Source organism: Monocercomonoides exilis (assembly GCF_001643675.1).
Source record: "Monocercomonoides exilis strain PA203 chromosome Unknown scaffold2-2631571, whole genome shotgun sequence".
Lineage (NCBI taxonomy): Eukaryota > Preaxostyla > Oxymonadida > Polymastigidae > Monocercomonoides > Monocercomonoides exilis.
This window is the reverse complement of record NW_027150547.1, coordinates 371,594-394,899: the sequence shown is the minus strand read 5'-3', so window position 1 is coordinate 394,899 and position 23,306 is coordinate 371,594. Positions and strand designations below refer to the sequence as shown.

The 23,306-nt window shown below is 40.8% G+C and overlaps 2 protein-coding genes across 2 annotated transcripts; both read left to right on the top strand.

Moving 5' to 3' along the window:
* Positions 1-1,721: 1,721 nt before the first annotated feature.
* MONOS_507 (uncharacterized protein) lies at positions 1,722-8,477 on the top strand (the record flags this gene model as incomplete). The annotated part of the gene is made up of 1 exon (XM_067875189.1): positions 1,722-8,477. The coding sequence occupies one exon, from the start codon at positions 1,722-1,724 to the stop codon at positions 8,475-8,477; it is 6,756 nt and encodes a 2,251-aa protein (XP_067735598.1).
* A 1,326-nt stretch (positions 8,478-9,803) lies between these two features.
* On the top strand, positions 9,804-23,123 carry MONOS_508 (uncharacterized protein; the record flags this gene model as incomplete). The annotated part of the gene is made up of 3 exons (XM_067875200.1): positions 9,804-9,874; positions 9,994-22,652; positions 23,104-23,123. 3 exons carry the CDS (start codon positions 9,804-9,806, stop codon positions 23,121-23,123), a joined length of 12,750 nt encoding a protein of 4,249 aa, XP_067735597.1.
* Positions 23,124-23,306: the final 183 nt, after the last annotated feature.

Genomic DNA, 23,306 nt, shown 5'->3' with positions numbered 1-23,306 from the left:
TTAAAGCAACTGTAAAAATAAGTTAATCAATTCAAAAGAACAGTCACACGATAGGGTCAACATCATGGGACGTTTTTGAAGAGAATGGCTAATTTTCACAAAAAATAATCTTTCAGGAATAAAAATAGAAGGAATTTCAGACCGATTGAAAATCAAAGAAACTTCCATTTTTCATTCAAAATTTATAAAGAAATGAAATTATTATTACACCTTTCTCAATTAGATAAAAATATTTAAAAAATTACACTTGAGATCATTATTTCGGTTTATAACAATCTTTTGAAAACTTCCATTTTTTTTTCCTTCATTCTTTGTTGTAGTCGTTAAAGAAAAATTGATTATTTGAAATATTTAAAAATTCCATCTTCTAGAAACAGTTTTTTGTGATGCTATGAAAAAACACACTTCAATGTTTATATTGAAGTGAAAAATTACATCTTTCTTTCTTTCTTTGAAAACAATCTTTATTGACATAAAAATACACGTTGTTTTTCACAATTTTGAAAGAAGTTGTTTTTTTCTTGATTTCAAACGATGAAAAATAACATAATTATATAACAAATATTTCTTTTCCAAAAAAGTGTCATTGTTCATCATCTTCATGACAGCCGAGGTGACAATTATCAAGCTGGGCTGTATTTGACAGAAAATGGGTTATTAAAAATATTCCGGCTGATCATAATATATACTATTTTTATTGGATTTGTGATAAAACAATATCAAAATTTTTAATGATGAATTGCGCAATAATTGTTGTCATGCTGTGCATAACAGAAAAGCTTTGTTGTTCTTCCGCATTCGAATATGAAAAGACAAAAAAAGGATATTCACACAGCGAATTTCGTGGATTGATTAAAATTAGTAATAGTTCATTTAAAGCTTCTGAAATCTATTTTTATTCAGTTGAAAAGTGTTATCTTAATGCGTACAGAAATTCTTGTGCGATATTGAGCAACTTTAACTTCTTACTTGCAAATGAAAAATGCAAAACATTATTTGAGTTTAATGGCGATTGTCTGCGGCTTAACAATGTAACCATCACCCAACACTTCAATCAGTTTATCACCCCCACCCTAATTTCTCCTGGAATTGTGCAGCAATCTTTAAAGAGGACTTATAGCGCTTGCAGAGCATTTATCACAGATTCAGCTTTTACATCGCTTCTACTGTCTTCGACCCCTTTTATTTCCTTGCCAATAGCAGGCACACTTCAAGTCAATCATCTCGAGTTTTTAAACGTCACAAGGGCAACAAATGCACAATTTAAACAGATGGGAAATCAGCAAAATACTTCTGCTGAAATCGTAATAACGCACTGTTCATTTATGAGAGTGTGGGATGCATACGATGGAATGATATTGCCGTCCATAAATTCTAACCTGCGTTCATTTTTATCATTCAACAACACATTCAGTTCATGTATACGAAGTCCAAATGCAAATAATAAGAACATGAGCAGACAAGAAAACACAACCATTTTCTCATTTGATCATGATGAGTGGCACAATCAATCTACAACATTAGACGATACGAATGATTCAAGCATTAATTCAAACGGTGGTGCTGTTTGCATTATTGGACAAAATAACGCAGAAATTAGAGTTATTTACTGTGTATTCGATTCCTGCCAAGCACATAATCGAGGAGGAGGATTGTGCTGTTCACAAATTAAATCACTATATATACTGAAAACTCATTGTATCAATTGCTCATGTCAAAGAATGGGTGGAGGAATTTGCCTTGCAGATGGTAATCATTGTTATTCTATTAGAGAGTGTAACTTTAGCCAATCAACTGGCCATTACTATGGAGGTGGGCTTTACATCACTGATTCATCTTTGGGAACTGATTGCGTGGAAAAAACCGATGAGATTGGAAGTAATGCATGTATCGATAATTGCTTATTCGATTATTGCACCATTGAAGATCTTGGTGGTGGTTCATTTTGTATTGATGTAAAACCTTCGCCTTTTGCTATTAGAAGTTGCTCGTTTTTCCATTCGCACGCAAGCTGTTACGGAGGTGCACTATATTTAAATTTTGCTGTTCAAGGACAAAGTATCATTGCTCCTCTCTTCTTTTGTTTCTTTCATAATTGCTCTGTTTCAATTAAGGCTGGTAAATATGGCGATGTTTTATTTATTGGTGGAGGTTCTGTACTGCGTTTGGATCCGTCTCCGTTGGTGTCATGCTTTTTTACTAATCCATCAAATGATGATATTTGTGTAGGCGCAGTTTCTGGAACAATATCTGCGCAGTGGATAAAGGCACAAACTACTCATCATCTCGGAGTTGAAGGAAATGACTCAAAGCTCGAATGCGGGCTCAGTCACTTGTTTCCATGTAGAACAATGCAGCGCATCCTCTCCAGAGATATCAACTCCTCTTTTTGGACAATCCAACTTGGTATTGGAATGCACTCCAGCGACATTCATGCAATTACAGTTCAGTCAGCAACAGTATATATGAGCGGGCAGGATATAGACAAATGTGTCTTCTCCACGCAATCAATTTCTGGATATGATGCTGATGTTTCGGTGTGTCAGGGAACACTAAACTTCTCTGTAATGACCATTCAGAGATGGGCTGACAAGATTGATGTTGTTCTTCTTCATGCTGCGGATGATGGTTGCATATTCTGCGATACTATTGGAATTAACTCTTCCTCCACCGCTCCTTCGCTTTCTCCTTTTTCCGCCGCACTTATTTCATGCTCTCCTTGCGGATATGTACAGCTCACTGAGGTTACTGTGGCAGAAATGGCTGTATACGACACTTCTCTGCTTCCTTTACTCTCTCCAAGCATTGCTCTTTTAAACTGCTCCTTTAAGTCAATTACACGTACGAGCGGTAGTGGATGCGTTGTAGAGCAGACAGTTCACTCCACTGAGGATGTTCAGCTTGATAACATTTCATTCACAAATTGTTTATGCGTTGATGGGAATGGCGGTGGAGTTTATGCTGAAGTGACAAACGAGAGCAGAGTCAGCATCGGAATCTCGGCTCAAACGCAATTCGTTCAATGCATTGCTGGCGCGGATGCGAACAACAAAAAAAGAGGAGGGGGTATCTACCTGAGCGTGGGTAAGGATAGCACAAACTTTGAGCTAACATCAGTCACCTTTCAACAGTGTAGTGCGTGGCAGGGCAGCAACGTGTTCATCATATCAGAGACTCTTAGCAGCGTTGTCCACTCCCCAAACATCGCCTTCCACATCTCACTCGATCGTGAATTCGAGAATGAGGCTATGGGGTGCTCTTCCAACAATTTGAACTATGCGATTCCACTTCTTTTCTACTTGACTACCGAATTTCCTACTCCTGCTTTTGTGGGAGGTCAAAACTGCTTCGACTTTGAACAGTGCGGATTCAGTGGTTATCCATGTGCAACAATTCCTTTTGCGGTTCGACTCAGATTTCAAGATACTGAGCGCACAATTACATTGAATCCCGGTTTTATGTGGAACGATGCGTTAGAGATGAATGACCACTTGTGGATCTTGACATGTGTTGAAAAGCGCACTTCAATACCCGTTGTTCCTCCAACTTCCATGCCATTCTCATCTTTCATCAGAATCACAATCTCCACAAGCTTCTCCAATATCCTCTTCCAGCTACCTCCTTCTCTAAATGGCCCATCAACATTCATCGCATCATCAATACAAGGAGGTGTAATGACCATCGAGCACTGCGATTTCACTGCGATACAAGAAAAAGAAACAATCAGATATGGAATGATTGGTGTTGAAAAGGGGCAGATTTTGTTATGCAATTGCACTGTCAATTCAACTATCTGCTCCACAACTCCCTTTGAAGTGATATCAACAACCAAAATAACTGAAATAGAGACAACAACAGTAACTGTGACAGTCAATTCATGCGTTCTGACAAATGTGGAATCTCTCTATTCCACGAATGGAGGAGCAATGAGCATACGTCTCGATAAAGATGGTATACTAAATGTTGTAAACATCACAGCACACAGTTGCGAGTGCTGTTCAACTGATAGCAAAGGCGGCTTCATGTATCTTGATGCAACACAAGCAATTGCGGACAGTCCCTTCCTATTCTCCTCTGTCAATTTCAACGCCAACAGAGCATCATTAGGGAACAGCCTGTTCATCTCTGCAAAAGATCTTAACAAGTCTATCATCTCAACATCTTTTCTCTTTAACTACTCTATGCTTTGTACTGATTCCAACGAATTCGTGGGAAGTGATGAAGTGTTTGAAGCCACTGACCTCTTTCGCTTTTTGATCCGTTTCATCAGCACAACTGTCCATTTGAGTTCAGCAGGATATGATGCAATAAGATGCGGAAGCCCTTTCGAGCCTTGTCACACACTCAGTATGGCTTTATCCAACTTAGATAAAAACACATTTAATCGTACAATTTTGGTGAATGGAACCATATCTATTGAAATGTGTGCCGACCTCACCAACATGACCATCTCTTCTCTTTCATCAGGTAGTCATGAAGAAGAACATGGCATTCTTTTATTCCAAACACACAACTCTCGCTCAACATTTCCCCAAGATCTATCAAATATTTCAGATTCGTCTCTCACAAACAGCGAATTTTTGACATTTTCGAACATCCAGATCAGAACTGATTCAAGCTTCTGCAACACGAATGGAGCAGTCGTTCTCAACAAAGATGGATCACTGATATTTAAATCTTGCGTGTTCGTCTCAGAGCAAATCGAGAATTCAATCGCAAATGAATTCAAAAGTCCAAATGTGCTCGGTTCCTGCTCATATGTGCGAATGCTGAAGGGGAGGCTGTTTGTTGATGCACTGACGGTGGATGCTTGCCAAGTGGCGAGCAGCGCATTTACTCTAAACATTGGATGTACTTGCACATTTTCGAAATTGAATATTAGCAGTGTAACAGTAGTGGAGAGGTGCATTATTGCAATTGACGATGAACCGCAATCAGAGGGATTAACAATGACAAACAGTGAAACAGAAATTGCTGTGAGTGAGTCTTGTATTGGCAGCTCTTCTGCACTGGGGTTATGTGCGTGTTTTGTTTCCAGCGAGTCCAACTCTGCTATCAGACTCCAGCTGAATGCCTCTTCGCTTTTGATCCACAGCGCTCCATACTCACAAAAGGGAGGATGTGTTGCATTTCACTTGGGAATAGGAGGAGCGCTTTCATTCTCCAATTTAACAATGGCACAGTGCTGCTGCTCAGCAACTGAAGGAAGGGGCGGAGCTGTACATGTGTCAACCATGGTTAATTCCGACTTTCCAATACCAATCCTTTTTGAGAACATGACCTTCAGATCGAACACAGCTCACATCGGCAACGATGTGTTTGTTCAATGCACGAACATTCAGGCACAGATCAACGAGGAACAATTCCTCATAGATTTTCGCGATCCCAAGTACAATCCTTTCAACTCAATTTGGGGGTGCGACACTATAGACAATCGCGATGTGGATCTCATGGATTTCATAACCATTTACATGGCAGACACCATTGTTGTCTCTTATAAGGAAGGTAATCCTTCAGCTGCTGATGATCGTTCATGCGGCTCCCATCTTCATCCTTGCCTCTCTCTCAACTATGCCTCCCACCATCTCTCTCATGACTTCATAAGCGCTCTTTATGTGGATACGGCTGCCTGGATCAATAGTGCCTTCTCGATAGCAAACACTTTGTTAAGCGCAAAAATCACGGGAGACGCAATCACCACCATTCGCTCCCCGACATCCCTTATTGACGGAACTGTGGTTATGTGCACTTCCAACGTGACAATTATTGGTCTCACATTTAAAGTGGAAGGCCAGATGCCTGCGGAGACTAAGACGCTGTTTGCTTTTTGTGCAGCCAAATCAGAGATCAGGCTCTGTAATTTTACTGAAGAACATCCCTCTTCTGGAGTTGTGTTTGAATTATTCAGCATCGAATCCTGCCAATGCGAGCTCTCCCAGATCTCCATCTCACGCATATACTCATGCTCCGCAATAATCGCCCTTGTACAGAGCAGCCTTTCCATCTTTCGAGTCTCAATCTCAGATGTGAAGTGTGGCGAATGCATCCGCTCTGAGGGTGCAAGCAGCATACTTAACTGTTCTGATCTCTTCGTTCATAACGCAACAACGACACATCCTCCCATCTTCAGCTATCACTTCTTATCACATGACGAAGGTGAAACACCTTCCGAACTTGAATTGTCCTCATCCATTTTCTCCAACCTCACCAAATCCTCCTTCGGGCAATCTGCCGCTTCCTCTGCCATGCTCCAGGCACTGGGTAAAACATTCGTTAAAAACACATCCTTCAGCTACACAAGCCCAGATCCAGCTTCGGGTTGCATTCTTGAAATCGCTCAATGTCCGCATGTTGAACTCGAGCAATGCGTTCTTTTAGGAACGATAGCAACTGATCAGCTCGTTGACAAAACTTCATCAGCAAATCAATTATGCAGTTGGAATGGTTCTGCTCTTACACTCCGCGATTGCTCATCTGTGCTCACAAACATTACCATCACGAACTCTTCTGCTGGGGCTCTTGGAGTGATTGGAGGTAGTTCCTCTCTTCACATGTGTTCATTTGCTAATAACTCACCAAACGTACCTTCCAATCACAAGTACCCATCCTATCGCAGGAATATTCGCTGCACCACTGACGCTGCTCTTCATCTCTCCAGCCTTATTCAAGAAGACCTCGCTACAAACGTCTCATCTCTATGGATTCTTTCTGATTCATGCACGCTCTCTGGCCTCCCGCTATTTTTCAAATCCCCATTTTTTGTTCCTCTTCTCGCTTCTGTGCAATCCGAAGAACTGGGCAGCGAAGTTTTCCTACGCTTCAAGGGCTATCTTCTTCTGCCATGCAACCTATCATTCATGATTGTGAAACAGGTTGGAGAAGAGAAAGAGATTGTGAAGTATTCATTTCTGGAGGAAGGGTATGTATCAGAGACTGAAGTGAAAGGGATTGTGGAGAAAGAGTTGATTAGCAGCTGTGGAGAAGAGACCGAAGTGAGTGTGAGCATTCTGTTTGGAGATACCAATAATCCATCTTCAACTGATTCTTTCATTCTGAAAAACAGAAGTGAACCAAAAACAAATGGAGATGCGAGGATTGCTGAAGGAGGAAAAGAAGGAAAATCGATTTGGCCAATCATTGTTGTTATATTGGCTGTTGTTCTTTTGATTATTCTGATAATTGCAGTGATTTCAACTGTTCGATGGAGAAAGCAAAAGAGAAGAACAGAGGAACTGGAAGTGATTGTTGCTGATACAGTAAAGAAGGATCCAAAGGCATTTGAGATGGTGACGATGGAGATGTCGCCAGAGGAGCAGTGGAGGAGAGCAGAAAGAGAAGCAGAGAAGAAGAATGAAGAGAGGATGAAGAAGAGGGTGTATGAGAAAAGCTTGGGACACTCGGAGTCGTCAGAGCATTTGTTATCTGAGAGTGGCTCAACTGAATATATATTGGGGAGAGATTCAGACAAAATCCCAGAATGGATGCTGGAAAAAGTTGAAGAAAAAGAGGAGGAAGAGGTGAGAAAGCAAACTCCTTCACCATCCATTTCATCCACTTCAACAACAGACACTTCAGACACAGAATCCACATTTGTTCGATCGGAGAGTCTCTGTCCAACCACTTCATCGATGTCAAACCTGGTGGATGCGATGGCTTGCTCATCTCCTCATGAAAAGTTGATTGTGGACCTGAGAGATTCGCTGTTCATGCTGCTTCATGGGAGGAATAAAACAAAGGAGATGGCGATTGGGACGCTGGAAGAAAGAGTGATAACTGCTGCCCAAATCCTGTTCTGGGTGGCTAATCTTGCGCTCCACTCCTTTGATGAAATGGAAAATCCACTTCAGTCATTGGCCAATCTGAGTCCGCATATTGTGTTGTTCTCAGAACACATGGTCATCTGCATAGTGATGCATTCAGACTTCTCATCTTCAGACTCAGATTCCTCATCGATCTCATCAACAACAGTTGTGACTTCTGCAAGTGATGATGATGGAAGTGATTCTCTGCCATCCTCAGCGTTTGAGGATGAAGATGGCTTCAAAAAAGAGTGTCTGAGGTGGAAGGCGCCTGAGCTGCTGATAAACAAGAAGATGGGAGCAACAAAGGAGTCAGTAGCATTCTCGATCGGGATGATGCTGTGGGAGTGCTTGACACTTCAGATCCCGTTTGGGGATTATGAGGGAGAGATGGCAGGGCAGAAGATTGTGAATGGAGAGAGACCGAGACTGGAGATGATTGAAGGCACACGCTTGTTTGGGGTTGCGAAGAGGAGCTTGTCAGCGGTGATGGAAGAGCGGCCAGGATTGGTTGGGATGAAGCGGGAGTTCCTCGGGTGCTTTCCGCCAGGCACTTTTGTGATGACGATGTCGGATGCGGTTGGGTATGATGAAGAATCAGACAGAGGCAGAGAGAGCGGGAGAAGAGGTTCTGGCGAATCAAAAGAGGGGCTGGAGGAAGATAACAAGAAAAGCTGAAACAGACTCCACAAGCACGAAATGTGTTTGGGAAAGCAGAAATGAATGATGAACTGGAAAATAAAAACAGCTAAATGCTGTCTTTGCATGTAAATCCCATTTTATTAACAACTTTCTTCGTTTCATTGAGATGAGAAGGGATTGTAATTCTTGGAATAACATAACCATTCGCCAATTATAATTGCATTTATTTGTTGTATTCAAAAATTTTTTTTGTTTCTATTTTTCATTTTTTTTTTTTTACGTTTTCAGTTTGGTATTTTAAGTTTCTTGTTGTGAAAAGATATTTTTCATTCTTTTGTTCATAATTTTTTGTTTTTAAGAGAAATGCATGCAAACATTCACAGACAGCACATGCACGTCTCTGTGCGAATTTTGTAGTTTTGCCTGTTCAAGCATTTTTTATTTTTATTCAGCACCCATTTTCAATCGAGATTTGAGTTTTGTCGATATGTATTCATCTTATTTTCATTTCATTTCCATTGCATTCACCTGTTGAAAACGTTGGAAGATGGAGAGGAATTGTTTCAATTCATTTTTGGAGAAATCTTGAGAGTTTTCGTTTTTGTGAAGTGCTTTTGTCAAAGCAATTGTTGTTTGGTTTTATTTTGTTTTTTGTTCATTTATTGTATCTGTTGTATTAAATAATTCCGTCATTGAAATTTGTAAATTTTTTTTTAATAAATTTTCATATGGGGCGTTTGCTAAATTGAAAGAGCTTTTGCAATAGAGAGTTAGTTTATATTTTAATAAAACTTGTTGCTTTTGCTTTCGTTTTAATAATTTAACTATCTTTCTATCAAAGAGGAATGCATCTCTTTTTAAGACAAACACAGGATAAAAAAACCCATTCTCATAAACTTACGAGCAATACTGCATCAAATGGCCCGCAGGACAAAAGTTTTGAAGATTTTGTGAGTACTTCTCAGCTTTTCATAAACCAATTCGGATTTGGAAGAGATCTGAGAGTCAAAAAAACAATATCTATTATTGAAGAAGATTTCACAATTTCGAAAAATACATTTAACCTCTTTGATTATATACTGACAGCTATGCATAATGGGATGAAACAAATGACTCTTATTGACATGTGGAAGAGAGTGGAACTTTTCACAAACTATGATTTTCTTTTGGCCATTCCAAGATCCCCGCACTTTGCACTTTTTATTTATTCAATGCAGACAAAACTTGTTCCAATACTTGCATCATCTTTAGGATCTTCAGTAAAACTGATACAAACAGTGCTTTCTACAAGGAGCAATAAAAGAACAATTGGTCGCCAATCTTATAAAGGAGAACAATCTGAAAATTCATTAAAATTTGCAAATGAAACAAAAGAATTTCAATCCAGAGACACCATGCAACAAGTCACCCAACAAATTTTGCGCGAATGCACAGTATATCATTCTGTTTTTCCATTTTGTTCGGTTTCACCAAGAAGGAAAAACTCTTTATTAGAAGAAACCAAAACTTTGGAATCGAAATCAATTGGTTTTACATCATTTGTTCATGATAGCTCAAGTCACATTGGGTTTTTAAATCTTTCTGCTTTATCATTGCAAGCTGTCAAGGCTTCGGTTGATCATCGAATTGCAAATACTCCTCCATCTTTGCTATCAATAACATCTGGATGCTATTCAGATAAAAACAGCACGAACGAACAGCAAGACGTGCTTGTGTCTCAGCAAAGCCAGAGCAATTTTATTCAGCCATCAATCATTAAAAGAATTTGCACACATCGCATTGGCTCCCCAGAAAGGAGCAGTTCTTCTCAATCTATTTCTGATTCCTCATCTTCTTCATCTTCTTCATTCACTAAAACATCGACATCTGCCAGTTTGAATGCAAATTTCCCCTCATTTCCTTCAAATGCGATGACTCCCACGTCAGTCTTCAACACACAAACAGTTCCGCTTCCATCGACACATCGAAGCAGCGTGTTTCAGCGATGGCGCAACTGGGGGCTGCCTTATACACACAGAAGTGTCGGAGATGAAGCATTTGTTGGCGGAGGCAGAGGTTTCGAAGGCTCCGTTGAACAAGTCAGCCCCACTGCGCTTTCGACGATTCAGGCGCTGTCTTCGCTCACACTTGGGTTCTCTCCGCTTCATCGCCTATCGCCTTCATTCGTCATCAGCACCATCTCATCTCGTTCAGAGTCTGACGATTCTTTGGAGTCTGCAGCATACAAAGGCCTTTCATCTGCTTCTTCTTCCTCTTCCTCTTCCTCTTCTTCTACCTCATCTCCAAATGTTTCGTCTTATTCGTCTTCGCTTGACCCATCAGAAAGCGCTCTCAAAGCCTCGTCGTCTGCTCTGATAGGGTCTTTGACTGCCTTCTACGTGGCACCGATTGTGTCTGGTATTGTTCTCCGGCTTCTTTCAGCGCTTGGTCCTTTCCTAATACCAGAATCTGTTCTTCTTCTCCACTCCATCTCTCTTCTTTCGTACTCCCCAGACAGCCTCAGCCGCTCTATTGCTGCTCGTATTGTGTATGCCATCTTCTCCCAGCCAGAGCTCCTCTCCTTTGTGTATTGCATCACATCTCCTGGCTCGATTGCTGCATTGGATCCAAATAGCAGCAGCCAAATGCAGTCTCCACAGGGAAGCATTCCGTCTGTGTTTGCAGAGCTGCTGGCTGTCAGCGACAACATCGTTGCTGCTGCTGACAGAGGCGACGAGGCTGCGCGGTTGTCGGCGTCGCTCAACGGGAAAACAGTCAAAGACACGCTTTTCTTGATGATGGCTCCTGTTTTCACTTCGTCTTCTTATTCATCTTCCTCCTCCTCTTCCTCCTCCTCCTCTTCTGCGCCAACATCTGCTCTTCCTGCTTCGTTTGCCATGGTTGGCCAGTCAGAAGCGTCTGGCCTTTCTTCTTTGGGTCGCTCGCCTTTCACTCCTGTCGATCGCTTCACAATCTATTTGAATCTCATTCCCCGCTCAAAAACTTCAATCTCGCAAAGAGCTTCAAATTCCATTCTTTTCAAGTCAAAAGCTTCGTCCAATGAAGCAAATGACACAAAATCAGCAAAAACATCAGGCCAATCTAGTGAAGCTGGTTCTTCAAAGCAGAGCAAGCCCACACCTCCTGAGGTGTCACCGCTGATTGAGCTGAATCTCGATCTTTTCTCTTCCTCGCAGCTGTGGTTTGACATCCCATCGTCTTCCAACCAGCCGGCGGAAAAGGGAAAGGAAGCAAAAAGAGAGAAGGACAAAGAGAGGCGGATGGAGAAGTTCCTCAGCGATTGGATTGGGCGGAAGGAGCAGCATGGCGAAGAGGCCGATGTGGACTTGGCGAAGCTGAATGAAACGACGTTGCTGTTTGCTCTGTCGGCGCAGGTGGTTCTTGTGTGTTCGATTGCCTCGATTGCGCGGAGGGGTATTGCAGCTGAGAAGAAGCAGGACTCTTCGCTCTGCTTGTCTTCTCTGCTGGAGAATGACGAGAGAGGGAACTTGGCTGCACTGCCATGGATCCAGCAAAGAGAGCAAAGAGAAAGAGCGATGAACAACGAGTATCGCAAGGCCACGCCTGCTGAGCTGTATCTCATTTGGAACGAAGATGAGTCCAACACAGAAGAGTCACCCACTGAAGCGAATGCTGCTCCGATCACTTTCACGTTCCATCGCCCGCCACCTGCGTTTTTCGTATCTGAGGCTCAGCTTATTGTTGGGGCTGCGTATGGTGCTATTATCAGGACGGTGCAATGGATTGTGGCAAATAACAGACTTTTTGCTTCGTCTGATGCTTTTGCAGGCTCTTTGCGTTCTATCCCATCGTCTCCTGCCTCTTCCACAATTTCCTCCTCCTCCTCCTCTTCTTCTTCTTCTTCGCCTTCATCCTTATCTTCGTCAGCAGAGGCATCTTTGATTTCATCATCATCTTCTTCTTCTTCTCTGTTGCCATCTGGTGCTGTGCTTCGGAGTCCTGCTCTTCCGCAATTAAACAGCCCATTTTTGTCATCTTCATTCACTCTGCCAAAACCAACTGGCAGGCTCAGCTATTTCAATCGCTCGAAGCTGAATTTCCCTTCTTCTCGCTTCTTTTTCTGGAGAAGCTACCATCTTCTGCAGCGCTATCCGCTTCTCAGCCACCATCGGCTGCTTCAGATGAAGTGTGGTTCAGACAGCATCCATTCAGGTTCTTTAAAGGACAGAGCAAACATGCTTTCTCAATCATCTCAAAATGCCTCGTCTCCTTCCTCCTTCAAAGTGCAGAAGGTGCCGAGCGATGCGCAGATGCTGTTTGTCACCAAAGATGAGTGGTCGCTGGCAGCTGTTGTGCTCCACCGCTTTCTGCACACCGCTGTCATTCTGCAGCAGACGTCTGTCGCCAACTGGATTTTGCTCCACATGCTATCCATCACATCGGAGCTGCTTTATTCCGCCACCGGCCATCGGCACACGCGCCGGCACATCCACGAAGCAAAACACGATTTGCTGGACTCACCTGATGTGGAAGCATTATTATCCCCTCAGCCACTTCCTTTGTTTACTCCTCTGGCACATTCACATCCACAGGACACAGACCGGGTCTCCTTTTCCTCCCCTTCTCAGTCTTCAGCGGCTTTTGGGTCACATCCATTTGCTCATGTGACATCATCAACAGGTGTGTACTCATCTACACTGGGAAGTTCTTCATCGTCTTTGTCTCTGCCTTCTTCTTCTTCTTCTTCCTCCTCCTCCTCCTCATTGTCTTCTTCTTCTTCAGCATCTGTCATTGCAACCGCCTCGCTCAGCATGTCTGATGCGTCTTCGATGACTCCGTCTTCTTATTCTTCTGCAGCAGCATCTGCTTCGACATCCTCTGCGCCTGCCCAGCTGAAGCTGCGCAACATTCAATTTGCCCATTTGGAGAAGGTGTCTATCAACAGCAGCCTCGTCACATTCTGCACCGCACTCCTCTCGAGCTGCCTTTTGGACGCTGTCCAGCTGTTTCCTTTGTGGCAGGCAGTGTCTCCAGTCGTGACACGCTTTTTGCAGCTGCTTCAGCAGGCAAACAAGTTTGGTGATCCAGAATTCGCACTGGCAAAGCAGCTGTCCCGCTGTTTCTTTGCGATGAGCGTGTTTATGTCAGACGAGCAGATCGATGTGATGGCACAGAGAATGTCTTACTCAGCTTTGGAGCCGTTTTCAGTTGTACTGAGCACAAGAAGAAGAGAAACACAGGCATGCCAAAAGACGACTGATGATTCGTCTTCACTGACTCTGACTTCTTCTTCGTCTTCTTCAGCTGCTACATCTACATCTGCGCTGCCATATCAATCAGATGATTATGATCTCCAATCAGTTGCTTCGAACAATTCTTATGTTGACCCACAAAAATCCGAAAACGAAGATTTTTCATCGTCGTCACTTACATCCTCTCCACCTCCTCCATACACCACGCAGTACCTTTCCTTGGATGATTCAGAGCAGACGACGAATGACGGAGACAGTGATGACGATAGCTCGAGTGTGTATATTGGAATTTCCTCAGTCAACTCCATTCGGCCGAGTGTGGAGCGTCACACTCAGCAGATCTCTCTGAAGCAAGCAACGATCTCAATTTTCTCTAAAGCCAACATCAAAAACTCAAGAAGACTGCTCTTGCCTTCTCTTCGCACGCCTTTCACAAGTTTGTTTGGTCCGTCTCCAAATACAGAATTCACTTTTATGCTGTTGCACTCGAGGTCTGATTCGTTGGCATCGCTGTCAACAGCCAGAAAAGCAAGCATCAAAAGTGAAAATGTGAATGAGATGCTATCTACACATGATGCTATGAAGTGTGTACATTGCCTTGGCAAAGAAGAATTGGCACAGAATTGTCCATTTAATGATATAGAAATTCATTCAGAACAAATGAATTCAAAGAAATCAGAAAGGGAATTGAGAAGTGAAGGAAAAGAAGATGCTTTTGAAGAATCTGAGTGCTGGTGGCTCAAAACGGAATGCTTAAGGAGAAGGCAAAGAATCATAAAGCGCATTGCGAAGCAGAAGAGAGCAAGAGACATTTGTGTCAGAAATCCAGTCATTGCCAGAATTCTGCGAAAACTGTATAAAAAGAACAGGAAAACTTGTGAAATTGACGAGAAAAGCCAAATTCATTCAGAAAACTCTGAAAAAAGTCCAAAACTGAAGAGTTCGATGGGATTTTCACAGGACTCTTCAGAAAAATCGCCGAAGCTTGCTCCGCAAGCAGAAGTATTGATAGATTCACTGTCTCCATTTGACAGCGGGATATTCAGTGAGATTGGCCACGATGACTTGTCTGAAGAAGGAGAAGACGAGCAGTTCCGCTTTTGGCTGGACGTTGACAATCACTTTGATGAATGGATTGGAGATGAAGGTGAGGAAAATGAAGAAGGTGAAAGAAATTATGATGATGATAAAGAACTGAAAGGAAATGAAATCAAAGAAGGAATTGGAAGTGAGAAAGAGGATGATGTTAGTTCCGTATTTTCTGATAGCACAGAAAAAGAACACAGTTTTGAAGATTGCATTGAAGATTATCCATTTGAAGTATATTCAGAAAAGCCATTTGAAAATGTGCATTTGTATCAGCCTGTACAATCGCCATTGTTCCCTCTAATGAAATCCAAAAAGTATTTTAATTCTTTGAATCCACAATCAGCAGATGTGAATGATAGCTCGCCTTCCTCTTCACCTTCAAAGGAAACTTCATCAGAGGCACAAATTTCGAGCTATCTCTTTTTGCCATCCGTTGCTCCTTCTGCCACCAACGAGCACAGATATTATTCAATGCCACTGTGTTCATTGCTTGATGTCTGTCGCTACAACATCTTTCGCTTTCCTCTTCTTTCTCGTCGGTTGTTCCTTGTCTTATATGAGCTTTCAGAGTCTTCCGCTTTCTTCCCTCGTGCCATATCTGTTGAGGCTGTTGGATTACTTCTTTCGCAGCTAATGCTTCTCAGAGCAGAAAACTCAAATCATACCGTAAATAAAGCAAATGAGAATAAACTTAACACCACACACAGTGTTCAGTTGCTTTTGAGTTTCATCCGTTTTCTTCTTCAAACAAGCCAGCAGACAGATGTGAGACATTGTGCAATAAAAGCAGAGAGAGATCTTGTTGATGTGTGGAGCAAGCAATTGAACGAAGACGAATTCAGGACGATTATTGCATCCATCGCAGACTTGCTGAGACTCCCCTTCAAAGACATTATATGCTCTCGTTCAGATACTGTTACTCAAACTGAAGCTGGAAAGTATTTGAAGCTGTTTGCGGTGAATGAATTTGAAGATGATTCGCTAGGCGATATATGGAAAGTGGGACATTTTGCTGCTGTCAAGAAGCTGCTTCGTTCTTATCGGAATGAATCATCTACGTTTTTGGAAGTTATTGAGATTGTATCATCTTCAAAATATGCAGAAGAAAATGAACAGTCCTTAAGCATATCTCCTGTTCCTCAACAGAGTCAGAATTCCGTCATGTCTGATAACTCTTTTGAAAAGCGCACCTCTTCACCATCTGCAAGTTCATTTGGAAATTACAAATTCTTTTCTGCTGTTGAGAAGCAGCAGGTCCCTGTTTCTCTAATGTGGGATTGCATTGATCTTTTGTCATATTTGGCAAGAGACTGCTTGTCGTTGCTCTCTCCTCGTGTCTGCTTTGATCTTCTGCTTGTTCTTGCTTCTGTCACTTTTGTGAACAGAAATCTGTCTGTGTCTCTGATTGCCGCTGATCTCGTTTGGGTTGTGATTGACCATTGCAAAAAGCAAATGCTTCGCGAAAGTGAAACGTCGCTTGAAATTGGAAAAGAAAAAGGTGTGTTAAATCAAAAAGTGAGTAAAGAGGAAAATAAACTGCTTGCAGAATCAAATTACCAGTCTGATGAATCTGTTCATTTTGAAAGAGAATTTGAGCAAAGGCCTTCCAATGAAGAGTCTTCTTCTGTGAAACATTCAGCAGTCCATTCGTATCATTTGGGAATACTAATTCTACTGAAAATGCTGGCACATTCAGAAATAGAGCTTCGAACGGCAGCAATGGACACCTTGGCAACCATTTTGAGTACTGGTCATTGGGATTCTGTGGAAGACTCTCAATTTGTGGTGAGCACAATTCAACAAATAATTTCAATGTCAAAGCAAATCTGGTTTGGCTCGTTGTTCCGTTCTCGTTTTACAGTCAGCGAATTCATCGGCCAAAGTGATGAGGAGGAGCAAACTCTTTCAGATATGCCTATGGCTTTTCATTCAAGAACTCCTTCGCAATCATCAAATTCTGATAGTCACCATGCACCTTCTTCCTCTTTGGGTGCTTTCTCAGTCTCTCGCTCGTCTTCGCCAACGCCTGCTTCTGCAAAGCGAACACAAGAAAAAACGCAGTATGTTCAATGGGAAACTTCCCTGGCTCAAATTGTGCGTTCTTTGTCTGATGTGTTTGTGGTTCAATTGAAAGCAATCTCCTTAAATATTGCAAAACTGCATAAAAATTATTATTCCTGTTTGAATGAATCAACATTTGAAGAAGTTCAACAGAACACTGTTCAATCAAACCGTTTTCTGATGTTTCCTCAGGAATTCGGAGCTTTATTGACCAACTGTCTGATATTTGGCTCGGGTGTGGTAAGTGATGCTGTTGTGCATCTTATTCATGTTATGCTCTTCAAACTTCATGAACTCATTCTCGAAGCAAAAGCAGACATTTCAAATGGTATCAATCAAGCTGCTGAAAGTTCGTTGAATGAAAATCTGAAAATCTCTGAATTGTCCATTTGCAGTGAGTCAGATGAATCTGCTGCATATTCAAACAGTCTTCGATTTCTCAAAGAAATGTGGCGCTGTGTGTGGGCATCTCTTCATATATTTTGTGAAGAAAGCATCAGAAAATGTCCGCATAGATGTCACTTGTTTAATGCCGTCTCTTTTGAGTCTCGTGCAAACTCTCTCATTCAAAATGTGAATGACATTCCACTTCCTTTGTTTTCTGCAATTCAGCTTTCAGATTCGCGCAATAACGAACGAGTATCATTTGTGACAGAGTTCAAGAAAATGATATCCTGCCCGTTGTGTTCGCTTGTCCCTCACAAATCTGCAACGATATTAATTCTGATTGAGCCATTTATTCCTAGAGCAATTCCATCGCCTGTCACACCACACATTTCTTTGTCAGATGCTCAGATGGCATTTGATACATATTCCGCTGCGTTGTTAACAGACAAGGCGAAAGAAATGAAGATCAAAAGCGAGCAGAAATCCCAAACTCATTCTCGGTCAACATCTGTGGCTTCATCCACAGAAGAAGAAATTAAAATTGAAGGTGCAAAAGATACATCATCTCCGTATAACCTTCAATTCAGTCGGATTAATCCATTACTACGCACTTCAGATTCGTCATCGTTTCTTAACGATCTGTTTTCAGCTTCAAAAGATCATCCAACAGACAATTCTGAAAATGCATTGACTCAGTTGGCTGACCCACTTTCAAAGCTTTCGTTTTCTCTTGCTCACTCCACATCTCATCGATGCTTCTCTCCGTTCCTTCCTCCTTTGTCTCGCTCGTTCATCAATCCGCTTCTCTTTTTTTCATCAATATCTTCTTCTCCTCTGCGGCATGCTATCATTGCGCGCACAATTGCTGCTTCTTTCTCTGCTGCTCTTGTCGGTCCCGAATCGGCAGGCACAATGCAGAAATCCATATTCTCGCAGACTGGAGTATTGTTCTCTGCTTCGAATGTCTCAAAGAAAAGAGTTAAGAGATCAAAATCTGCAAAGAATAGCTCAAAGGCAGCTGAAAGAAAGAAGCATGTGAGAGAAGAATGGTGGATTGCGAGCGGATTCTACAATTTAAAGGATGTTTCTCCGCAGTTAAATTATCCGTGCTGTGAAAAGGTGATAAATGAAGTTAATCAAACCAGCAATTCAGATGCAACTGGCAGTACGGATTTGATGGACTGTCAGATGGGTCAGTTTCAAGATCATTCAAAATCTGTTGATGTCGTTCCATTTTCAACTCCTTTTCCGCTTCTGACGGAATATGAAGATATCCGACATCTGTTTGTTCTTATATCACTCTGCGGAACTGCAACTTCTCCTTTCACTCGGAGTTTCCTTTCCTCTTCTTCAAACTTTTGCGATAGTATTACAGGGAGTGTGGGGCATCGTTTTGTGCCTCCACCTCTTGGACCATATTTATCTCTAAAGCAGCTCCATAAATACTATCAAGATGCGAATCACATACCAATCGAAGATGATTGCATTGATGAAGGAGAAGATAATATAGCTGTTAACAACATTCAGCCAATGCCATTGAAAGACGAAGCACAATTGGAGATATCTCATCAAATCGATGCTTCTGCTCAAGAACCTCAGAATGATACTTCTGATGGCTGTTTGATTGGCGACGATTTCAAGCCTGTTGAATCTTGGCCTTGTTTCATTCATCCATCATTTCTTTTATCAATACAGACAGCGAAACCATCCTCGTTTGGATCTACACCAACAATTAATTCAGTTTTCACAGATTCTTTTCACAGAGAAAAGATATCTCTTCCGTTTGTTTATTTGATGGCTCTGCACACCCTTTCGTATGCTGCACAGTCTGTTCATCTTTGGAGCTCAAATAAAGACTTATCCTCCCACTTCAATGATGAATGCAATTCTTCGTTTAATTCATCATCTACTGGTTCTTCTTCTGCTTCTTCACAAATTCAGAATATCTTTACCACAAGCAGTCATTCAACAAATAGAAAAACATTGCTTCTTCTTTCATCAGAGCTGTGTAATGGCTGCTGGAGAATAACTAAGTTTGCATTTACACAACTGCAGCAAATATGCTTGCTTTTGCATTCACTTGGTATTCAGTGGGATCAGCACACTTTTGAAGGAGTTTTTACAAACAACAAGAAGATAATTGATTCAAGCGATGAGGAGACTTCATCGCATATGGTTTCATCCACTTTAAAAGCAAATGGCGAAATTGTTCGACTTTCTTTGCTATTTGAATCTTTGGAAATAGCACAAAAACGCCAGCTATTAGCGATGTATCTGACTGCATGCAAATTTGTGGCTTCATCATTCGAAGCTTTAAGTTACATTTCTTCATCTTTAGAGCCTTTGTTTTCTGTTTGCATCCTTCATAATGTCGTTGGATATGCCATCTTTCTGGCTGTATCTTGTCCTCCACTTCGCTTTTCTTCAATTGCATTGCTCATCCAACTATTTTCTCGTATTCTTAATGGGTCGCAACATTCATCAAATGATTCTTTAAGTCAATCGTGTTCAATAAATTTAATGATGCAACTTTGGAAGTTGTTTGTTTACTCGATTTCGCATCTTGAACTCTCATTGCCAGAACTCCAATCTCAGTGTGAAAATTTTGGAGAAGCTTCATCGCTCAAAGATATTATGACAGAGATTAACAAACTTATGAAAGATGAAATAACTCCAACTTTAAGTATTCCTGTGGAGAATGATTTGCATTCATTGAGTAGATCCAACGATACTTGCATTTCTCTCAAAGTGATTGATTATTCATCACTTTTGTTACAATATTCTTCAATTCGATTTGGGATTGAAGATGTGTGCGATTTTCAAGATATGGCTGAGTGGGATTCTTGCTGCTCTGCTCTTTTGACTCGGGCTTTGGCATTTATTCAGCAAAATGATGTAAAAGACGAAGAATTTTCTTCAGCGGCAAAACAAGGTTCAACTTTGAAGAAAAAACTTTCAAAGAAAGAAAGGAAAAAACATCATAAGAAACTGCATCATAAAAAAGTTGTTGAACCTAAAGAGGTCGCTCAAGATTTGGCAAATGAATCTCTTACTCCTTCGCCTTCTCCTCGTTTAATAGATTCTGAGTTGTATGAAGGAAATTCGGATTCACCAAAGCATCCAGTGCCTATAAACAATGAGACGAATTCAAAAGAGGAAGAAAGAAAAGCAGTATTGCAACCTCAACATGCTCAAGTGAATAATATTGATGAACAAATGTCACAATACAAGAAAATAAAAGTTGAAATAAACGCAGAAAAAGAAGATAATTCTTTTGAGTCCAAAGGTGAATCGTACCACGAAGATGAAAGATCATTGCCATCGGAGCAAGTTTATGTTGCAGATCCATTTTTGACTCCTCCTTCATCTCCAACAAATTATCAAGATGATGGATTTAAATATGAAAAAGATTGGAAATTAGAAACGACTCAAAATTCCAGTATTGGTCAAATAGCTGGAGAGCAGAAAGATGTTGATGAAAAAGAAAATTTATCATCTGATAAAAAAGTTGAAGAAGCAAAAGTTGAAAATGAAAAGGTCGAAAAGGACGAAGATAAAAAAGAGACGAGAAAGGAAAAAGAAGAGAGTGATAAAGCCACAGAATCAATTGAAGAGAGCGAAGATGATAATTCTGAAGAAGAAGAAGAAGAAGAAGAAGAAAGTTCGGAAGCCTCAACAACAGAGCGATCTGATTTCAGAGATGAAAATTCTTTTTCGAGTTCATGGTGTGTGCAAACAGATAGATCAGACTCTGATTCAGTCAAAAACGCTTTTGTTCTTCCTGACATGCACAATTCACAAGACGGTGCACAAAACTTGACTCAGAGTTCTGCTTCATTGAAGCAGAGCTCTTCTGCTGAATCTCTCATTGAAGACAATTCAAAAAAAGAAAACTCTGCTTTAAAAGAGCAGTTTTGTGATATGTCTAATTATTTGCTATGCTCATATGGAAGTTCGGTTCGGGCGAAGATCATCAAATCCAAGTTTGGGCAATCAGCAAGCAAAGTGTCAAAGCAATTGATGCATGACGTTGATAATTCTTTTGGCGTGAAAAATGTGCAATGCTCAGCAATTATCGAGGTTACAGAACCTCTTGCCACTCTTTCAGTAACGCCTTTGGATGTTTATTCAGAGCCTTCAAGATTGAGCCAACAAGATTTGAAAAATGACAATCAAGATGTTCAATCAGCACCATCAGATAGCTTTCTACCTCAAAGTCATATGATCGCAGCTTTTGACTCTTCTTTTTCAACACCTCTCCTTTTCAGCACATCTCGTCCCACAATGGCTTCGATCTGCCGTTCGGAAACTGAAGTTTCACTTTTACTGCTTCGGTCTTTCGGGGATGCATTCATTCCAGATGCAAGCTCATTTGTCTTGAAGTGTTATAGCAATGATTCAAATAGAGAGAACATTGAAGACAACAATCAACTCAAGCAGCAAGAGGAAAAAGAAAATGAATGCACTGCTTCAAGTGCAGACTCAGAAAAATTAAGGCAACAACTTGGATCAATTTGTGAGTGCAAAGATTGCAGTCCTCTTTCGGCATTTAACATTTTCTCACGATTTTCTGAACTGTTAAAGGTTGGGAGAAAAATTCCAATTATTCCAAGAAATTCATTAGAGAAATTGAATGATATAGCTCTGTTGGCACAATCATTCCTAAATTGTGAAGATTCATCATCTTCCAAAGAAGAACTCCACGAGTTCTCTTTTTCGACACCTCTTAGCCACTTGCTCTGCACTTGCTTTTCGATTCTCAATGAAGAATATCCAAGTTCATCAACTTACTCTTCTTCGGCCATAACACCTTTTGCTTCTATCGCAAATCCTTCGATGGCTAAATTGACTTTGCATCGTTTTAATCAAAAATCAATTTCCAATTCATTTCAAAAGTTTGGTTCTTCTCGACTAATTCCATGCTCTCTTCCACTTTCTCATATCGCTCTATCTGCACTTGACTGTTTATTCTCTTCTCTTCATTCAGCAGATTCTCAAAGAATTGACATCATCGGATTATTTAGTGGTAAACAAAATGATGCCTTGGAAAGTTACAGTTCATCCAACATTTCGTCATTACAATGTCAAACATCTTCTTCGGCCCAATCATCGTCTTCTTTGTTGTTCGACAAAATTCCTGCTCTTCTTTCAATTTCTTCTCGTGATCTACTCCTTCTCAGTATTTGGTCACCTTTGATCTCTTTCTTTGAATCTTTTCCTCTTCCTCCTTCAATCCACTCAAATATTCAGTCTCCTCATTCATTGAAGCTCTATCACGGATTTGAGAGGATAATGAAAGTATTTTTGTATGAAGCGTCTTCTGTAACGTTTTCTGAAACTGTGAATACAATATTTGTTGGATCATGGACAAACCGTTTGTTTGATTCACCAATATTTAAGTACAATGTGAAGAAAGAAATTGAACATTCTTGCATTCCACTCGTAATTGTTTCCGGTTCTGGTTTGAAGCATAGTCAATTGAACATAATTTCTGAAAATCAACAAAATTATTCTTCATCTCCCAAAGCCCATCAACAAATCTATTCATCGCAGCTTTTACCAATTTCTTTATCTCAAAAATGTTTGTCAATCCAAATGAATTTCCTCACTTTGCATACTCTTCTGGCAAGGCTATCAGAATTCCTTTGTCAGCATCCTTATTCATTGAAAATAAACACAGAATCTGATTATTTTCAAGCTCCACTAATTGTTGTATGCACAAGACTTCTCTCACACATATCTTCACTTTTGTCTCTTCATTCTTCTTCTCCGTCAATTTTCTCATTTTCGGAAAAAGAAAAGTGAAAGCTCTAAATGTGTTATTTTGAATATTGTTTGAGTGTTTTCACATTTTTATTTTGAATCTAAGAGATGAAAAGAAACCATAATGTGATTTCATTTTCATTTTTAAGGATTCCATTACGATCAATAAACTGATTTGCATCAATCATGATTCATGCAAATATTGCAATTACTAGTCTAAAGCAAATTCTCCCGAAAAAAAAATTTTTTATACAGTCTTGAACTTTTTGAGGATGTTTGTTTTCCTCGAGAACTAGCTTCTGAGCTGACGTCTTGAATGAACTTGCTTTCTGTATTTGTTTTGCAGCATTCG